Source organism: Aureococcus anophagefferens (genome assembly GCF_000186865.1).
Source record: "Aureococcus anophagefferens unplaced genomic scaffold AURANscaffold_1, whole genome shotgun sequence".
NCBI lineage: Eukaryota > Pelagophyceae > Pelagomonadales > Pelagomonadaceae > Aureococcus > Aureococcus anophagefferens.
This window is the reverse complement of record NW_008705561.1, coordinates 3,259,111-3,265,960: the sequence shown is the minus strand read 5'-3', so window position 1 is coordinate 3,265,960 and position 6,850 is coordinate 3,259,111. Positions and strand designations below refer to the sequence as shown.

At 72.8% G+C, this 6,850-nt stretch overlaps 3 protein-coding genes across 3 annotated transcripts in view; all 3 read left to right on the top strand.

Moving 5' to 3' along the window:
- Window positions 1-557: 557 nt before the first annotated feature.
- Window positions 558-2,150, top strand: AURANDRAFT_60953 (hypothetical protein; the record flags this gene model as incomplete). The annotated part of the gene is made up of 1 exon (XM_009034273.1): window positions 558-2,150. The coding sequence occupies one exon, from the start codon at window positions 558-560 to the stop codon at window positions 2,148-2,150; it is 1,593 nt and encodes a 530-aa protein (XP_009032521.1).
- A 1,928-nt stretch (window positions 2,151-4,078) lies between these two features.
- Window positions 4,079-5,098, top strand: AURANDRAFT_60952 (hypothetical protein; the record flags this gene model as incomplete). The annotated part of the gene is made up of 1 exon (XM_009034274.1): window positions 4,079-5,098. One exon carries the CDS (start codon window positions 4,079-4,081, stop codon window positions 5,096-5,098), a length of 1,020 nt encoding a protein of 339 aa, XP_009032522.1.
- A 1,082-nt stretch (window positions 5,099-6,180) lies between these two features.
- AURANDRAFT_60951 (hypothetical protein) overlaps window positions 6,181-6,850 on the top strand; it is a gene marked incomplete at both ends in the record, with an annotated part of 3,879 nt that continues 3,209 nt past the window's right edge. Inside the window, one exon of the mRNA XM_009034275.1 lies at window positions 6,181-6,834. Within this exon, the coding sequence (XP_009032523.1) occupies window positions 6,181-6,834 (654 nt within the window). The remainder of the gene's footprint in view (window positions 6,835-6,850) is intronic.

Here is a 6,850-nt window from a genome sequence, read left to right as displayed (position 1 = left end):
AAACCCCAATTTGCTCGAGCTCGAGATCAAAACTGGTCGATAGAGCCAACTTTGAAAACAAGCATATTTCCGGTGGATTCGAGTGGTCTCCAGCGGCCCCAGGGGTACCACCCCCACCACCACCACCACTACCTCACCCCATTCTCAGAGCACCCATCTCAGATCAGCATGACAGTGGTTAAGGTTGTTTGTGCATACCTCTTGCTGGGCAGCTAAAAATACATATGTGGCTGAGGAACGTTGAAATGCAACTTTTCAAGGCGGTTCAAGATTCGGAGTTAATGGCCCAGCGCGCAAGACGACATTGAGCTCTTTCAGATGCAACAAGAACCAAAGGAATCGGTGGCCATGGGGCCGAGAACGAGACCTCCAAAGTTGTGGTTTGTATGGCCATTTCATCGATTTTTAACATTCCTCAGCTTATATCTCGGCTCGGGCTTGCGCCAAGATTGTTGCATTTTAACCTTCCTCAGCCAGCCACATATACGAAAAAATTCGAGATGATGATGATCAGATGGTGATCGCTCGATGATCCGTCAGTGAGATCTCGGCAGCCCATGGGAATGGCGGTGCGGCAGGGCTGGCTGCGCATCGCCGCGTTGTCTCTGTGCGTCGCGCCGTCGTCGTCGACGGGCAAAGGGCCCGTCGGCATCTTCGCCGTCGACGCGACGCACGTCGTCATCACGGACTCGAACTTCGCCGCGCTCTTCGCCGTGGACACGCGCGCGAGCCGGCGCGTCGGCGACTTCTTCTGGCCCGTGGACAGGTACAACCGCGCGCGGACAAATACGACGCGCAAACAGGACTGGGTGTCGCCGACCGGCGTCGGGTCCTGCGCCGCCTGCGCGACCGCCTGGGTCTCCTCGAACGGCAACGATGAGAAGCCGAGCTTCTGGCGCGTGGACCTCGCGCGGCCGCTGGCCGCCATGGCGCAAACCGGGACCTTCGACGAGCTGGCGTCGTCGCGCGTCGTCGCGCGGCCCGTCGACGGGCGCGGCGTCGCGCGCCTCGCGGACGCCGGCCACGGGCCGTCCCTGAACGCGAGCCTCCGCATGGTCGCAATCGCCCCCAACGGCCGGGACGGCTACGTCGCGGCCATGGGCTACGGCGTGCTCGTCTTCGACGCGACCGACGCGGCCGACGGGGGGCTTCTCCCCGTGGCCCAGCTGCGGCCGCGCCGCGGCGACGAGTTCGAGCTCCGCATCACCGCGCTCTCGGGCCTCCAGTTCTCGTCCGACGACGGGTCCGCGCTCCTCGCGACGGACGAGGCGTCGTTCCTGCGCCTCGCCGACGTGAGCCGCCGCCGGTCGCGCGCGACCTTTGCGTCCGTCGGCTTCCGCGCCGCGTGCGGCGACCGCCACGCGCGCGACGTCGTCGAGGCCGGCGGCGCCTACTACGTGCTCAGCGGGCCGCAGCCCGTGTCCGACGCCAAGGGCCTCTACCGCGTCGACGCGCGGGGCGACGTCAGATGCGCGCTGCTCACGAGCGACGACAAGGCCAACGGCTGGCGCGACGGCGCCTTCGGCGCCGCCCAGTTCTCGCGGCCGCACGCCATGGCGCGGCTGCCGGGGACGTCGTCCCTCGCGATCACGGACATCGACAACCGCGTGCTGCGCCTCTACGCCTTCGCGCGCGAGGGCCAGGTGCGCACGGTGCCCTACGCCCAGGACCTCTGGGGCCGGCGCTTCCGCGGCGCGCCGGCGCCGGCGCCGCCGGCGGCCGCCGTCGCGCCGGGGTTGCGCGCCGCGCGCCGCTTCGACGACGCGCGCGCGGCCTGCGCGCGCGGCGGGCGCGACCTCTGCGGGCTCGGCGGCCTGCCCCGCGGCGACGCGGCCTGGGCGCGCGCGCTCTGGGCCGGCGACCCGCGCGGCGACGCGAACGCGCGCTTCGCGGCGCCCGAAACCGACTACGCGCTCTTCTGGACGCGCGAGCCGTGCGCGAGCTGCTGGCTGCGGAACCCGGGCGAGTGCGACCCGTTCGACGTCGACCGGCCCTACCCGCTCAACCCCAGGAACTACACCACGTCGACCTGGGGCCACGGCCGCAGGCTCGCCGCGGAGCTCGCGAGGGACGGCACCCTCGCGTACCTCTGCCTGGGGCCCGGGGAGCGGCTGGCGGGCCTGCCGGTCTGCTGCCCGCGCGGGGACTAAGGGACGACGGCCCGCGCGGGGCTCGCGCGAATCCGGCGGCCGTCATGGCGAGCGCGCCGACGAAGCTCCTTACCCCCGCCGTCGCCTCGCCCCGCGCGCGCGCTGGACGCCCGCGAGCACCTTCTCCACGTCCGCGACCCAGGGGCTGTTCATCGCGGCCGCGGCCGCCGGGTCCGCGCGCGCGCCGACGCCCTCCAGGAACGCGAGCGAGACGTCGAGCGCGGCCGCGAGGTCCCGGGAGAACGCCAGCTCGCCCGCCTTGCACATCGTCGGCGGGCAGAGGAAGAGCCACGCCGTCCCGCGCGGCGCCGCGAGGACGTTGGCGACCGCGGCGCCGAACGGCGCGACGACGAGCGACCTGCGCGGAACTCGACGCTTCGCCCCGACGTCGACGCGAGGACTCGCGACCGTTTCGACGCGAGGACTCGTGCGCACTGTTGAAGTGCGGTCGGGACGCGCCGGCTCCGTCGTCGACGTCCGCGCCGCGGGCGACCAGGGCAGCACAAGAGAGCGAAATTCCCAACTTCAAAGGCTCCGATCTCGGCCGTTTTCCACTCGTTTCGGCTGATTTTTGGACGAGCGATCATCTCTTGAAACGGTCTCGAAGCGTGGATGCTTTTTCCGGAACGCGCGCGCGCGGAACATTCACGTTGAAGCGACGTTGAATCACCCTTGTGCTGCCCCGCGGGCGACGCGTTCGCGAGGAGCGCCGCGCGGCCCGCGACGGTCGGGTAGTCGGAGAACTCGACGGCCGGCACGCCGGCCGCCGCGAGCGCCGCCGCGAGCGCGGCCTCGTTCGTCATGCGCCGCTTCGTCGAGTCGCGGCGCGACGCCTGGGGCCGCGACGCGTCGGCGCGCGGGCGACGCCGGCGGGCGGTCCTCGGGGACGCGACGCGGCGGGTTGGTTTCGGCGCTGCAGTGGCGCGTAGACGACGCCGCCCCCGCGGCGCGGGAGCGCGACGCGGTCGCGGACCGCGCGGAGCGCGTCGAGCGCGAGCGGCGTCCACGCGCCAAAGTTCGAGGCCACGGGCGCCGGCAGCCAGACCTCGGCCCAGGCGTCGCCGTCGCCCGCGACGCGCACGTCGCCGACGCCCGCCGCGCGCAGCCAGTCGCGCTGCCAGGGCGCGTCGAGGCCCGCGAGGACCTGTGTGGAATTCGACCACTGGTTTGGGTGGTCCTGACCAAACTTGAGAATTCTCGAGCTCGGTCACATCGAAGTCGATTCGGCTGATTTTTGGACGAATCGATTGCTCTCGTCGAGTTCTCGAAGCACGGCCGAAGAGATTGCGTCGAAACTGTCGCATACGATCACATTGAAGTCGGGTTGAATATTTGATTCGCACGCGGGCGAGCGCGACGGCCGCGGCCGGCCGCTCCCGGCGGAGGAGCCGCGCGAAGACGACCGCGCGCGGCAGCAGCTCGAAGCAGAAGTGCTGGTAGTTGCCCGCCCAGGGGTGGGCCAGCACGAGCGCGCTGCCCGCGAAGCCCGCGCGCGACGCGCGGCAGCCGCCGGGCCCCCAGCGGCCCTCGGGAGAGCACGAGGGCACGTCGAAGCCCTCCGTCGCGGCGAGGGCCACGCGCGGCGGCTCGGCGCCGCGGTCCACGCGCAGCGCCGCGCGCGCGACGCGGTGGACGCGCAGGCCGCCGCGGCCGCCCATGGCCGCGTCGCCCGCCGCGAGGAGCTCGCAGCTCAGGTAGGGCTGCGTGGCGGCGTCGGCGGCGGCGCAGGCCGCCATCCTCGGCGCCGCCGCCGCGACGGCGCGCTCCAGCGCGCCGCCGTCGGCCTGGCCCGCGGCGCCCGCGACGAGGAGCGCGCCGAGCAGCCCGGCGCGGCGCGCGCTCATGCGGCGGCCATCGTCTCGTGACGTTCAACCTTGCCTTCACGAGCGGCCTCGCGTAACTCCGCTCGTCGGAGGCGCGCTAATCCGATGGGCCTCCCGCAAAACACGCTCCTGAGCGGGTCCGTGCTGAGCTATGGGTCCGGGACCACCACGGTGGCCACGGAGCAGACGGCGCGCACGGCCGTCACCGCGACGTCGAGCCGGGCCATGCAGGCCCGCGGCGAGACCTTCGCGTCCTGGGTGAAAGGCCGCGCCTCCGGCGCGTCGGCGCCGAACCCCTACGACAAGTACGTCGTCGAGAAGTACGCGGACCGGGCGCCCGACGCCGCGAGCCGCCTGAGCAGCCTCGACTACTACGACGCCGAGGCCGCCGACGGCCGGCTCTGGCGCGCCGCGCAGCCCGCGTTCTCCAAGGAGCGCCGGTTCCCGCGGCTCCGCCAGTTCGACACGCGGGGGCGGCTCCACGGCTTCCGCAAGAAGCGCGTCGTGCTCCACGAGCGCTTCCACGACGTCGACCGGGGCCGCCGGCGGCGCCAGCGGCGCCACCCGTACCGGAGCCACTGGGGACTCTCGCCCGAGCGCCTCGCGCCGCCGCGCGCGTCGCGCCTCGCGCCGGGCCCGGGCGCCTACGCCCACCGGGACCCCTGGCTCCCCGACGAGACCTGCGGCGACGTGAGCCGCCAGGCGACGTTCCAGTCGTCGACGTCGAACTCGCCCTTTGAGTACAAGTCGAATTGGGGCCGGCCGCATGCGGGCTTCAACACGGCCGCGGCGCTCGACTCGCCGCCGCCCTACGACGCGCCCCGGGACTGCGCCCGGGGCCAGCCGACGAGCCCGCCCTTCCGCGCGACGACGCACCGCTTCGACGAGCCGCGCCGCGTCGCGCCGCGCGCGAGCTCGCTCCGCGCGGACCGCGCGGGCGCGCCCGCGCTCGCCGTGGGCAACGTCGACGCGCCGCCGCCGCGCGCGGCGAGCCGGGGCGTCCTGCGCCGGGCGCGGCCCCGGTCGCCGTCGGGGCCCCGGCCCCACACGGTCACGGGCGTGCTCCTCGACGAGGCGACGCTCGCGCCCCTCCGGGAGACGGCGCCGGCGCCCCGCGCCGCGTAATCGTAGCGGGCCCGTTACGGCGTAAGCGTGGCGGGTCCGTCACACGCGTCATCGTAGGAGCGCGCGCCCGCGCGGGTCCGTCACGGCGCCCGGAGGCGGCGGCCGTGGGCGTCGGGCCGGTCGCGGAGGAGCGGCGTCGGCGTCGTCGGCGTCGTCGGCACGACGTCGTCGCTGGAATCCAGCGGCGGCGCGAGCTCGACGACGGGCGCGCGGGCCGCGGCGCCGCGGCGCCGCGCGCGCCGCAGCGCGACGAGCGCGGCCGCGAGCGCGGCCAGGAGCGCCGCGACGGCGACGGCGAGCGCGACCTCGACCGGCGCGCGCGGCGCCCCCGGGGACCCGCAGGGCGGCGGCGCCGCGCGCCCGGGCTCCGCGGCCGCGAAGGCGACGACGCCCGCGACGGGCTCGAGGCCGTCGCGGTGCGACACCGTGACGTGGAGCGCGTCGTTTCGCTCGCGCCAGTCGCCGCCGGCGCAGTCGCACTCGAGGAAGTCGAACTGGCAGAAGTCGGAGCAGCCGTAGGCGTCCTTGCCGTCCGCGGCCTCGCGGTAGACGGCGCCGTCCTCGGCCTCGAGGGGCGCGTCGTACCAGTCGAAGTGGCTCTCGCCGCCCTCGTGGTAGCGCGGCGCGCGCCGGGCCGAGAAGAGCGTCCGCGGCGGCGCGCCGTCGTAGCTCCAGTCGTGCCGCAGGAGCTTGCGCGTGCCGCGGAAGCCGGGCAGCGTGAAGTGGAGCGCCTGCCGCGGCCGGAGCACGATGCGCACGGGGCAGCCGCTCGCCAGCGCGATGGGATGCCGGATGCTCCCGGCCTCGGCGCCGCCGACGCTGTCCTCCGGCGCTTCGATCGTCGCGGGCGGCGGGCAGGGCATGGTGTTGGGCCCGGAGCATCGCGCGGCGAATTCGCGGCGCGGTGTATATACAGCTGTAATATATCGGTAACCGCGATTGACAATAAACCATGTAACGATACTTGTAACGATCGGTGCGCACCCCCTTCAATAACTAGTCCAACGATCGCTCTATTCTCGTTTCCGGCACTCCCGGTCCGCGTCATGTGATGGCAGGGAAAGCCAAGCACCAACACGACCATGCCCGAGGCCTTCGACGCGTCGCAGCCCGTCGCCGTCTCCGTCGACCTCCCGCGCGACCCGCATCCCTCGGGCGGCGGCGCCATGGGCCTCCCGCCGCCGTCGTGCAGCCCCCGGCGCGGCGTCGTGCGCATCAAGTCCATCGCCGCGGCGCAGAACAAGAGCGGGAAGAACTGCTTCGAGGGGTCCATGGAGGAGGGCAGCTTCACGTGGTACAAGGACATGGGCGGCAACAGCAACTGGATGTACGTCGCCGTGCACAACGGCACGAGGGACCGCGTGAGCCTCGCGCTCTGGCTGCTCTACGAGGCGGCGACGGACCCGCTCGTGGACCCGCTCTGCGGTTCCGGCGAGATCCAGGTCGGCTTCTTCAACCAGAGCAAGATCGTGAACCGCCCCGTGCCCCTCTTCGAGCTCGCCGAGGAGTCGAAGCCCATGCTCGAGCTCGCGGCCGGCGCCGCGGCGACGCTCAAGGTCCGCGTCAACGACCTCAGCTCCCGCCACCAGAACCAGCGCTTCGTCCTCGTCGCCGGCCCGCGCGACGCGCCCGTCCGCGGCTCGCGGTCCGTGCCCATCGAGATCCTGTCCAAGCCCTCGCGCGCGGCCGACCGCGCGGGCGACGACGACGCCGCGTCCGCGCGGTCGCGGAGCCCGGTCGGCGCGGGCGACG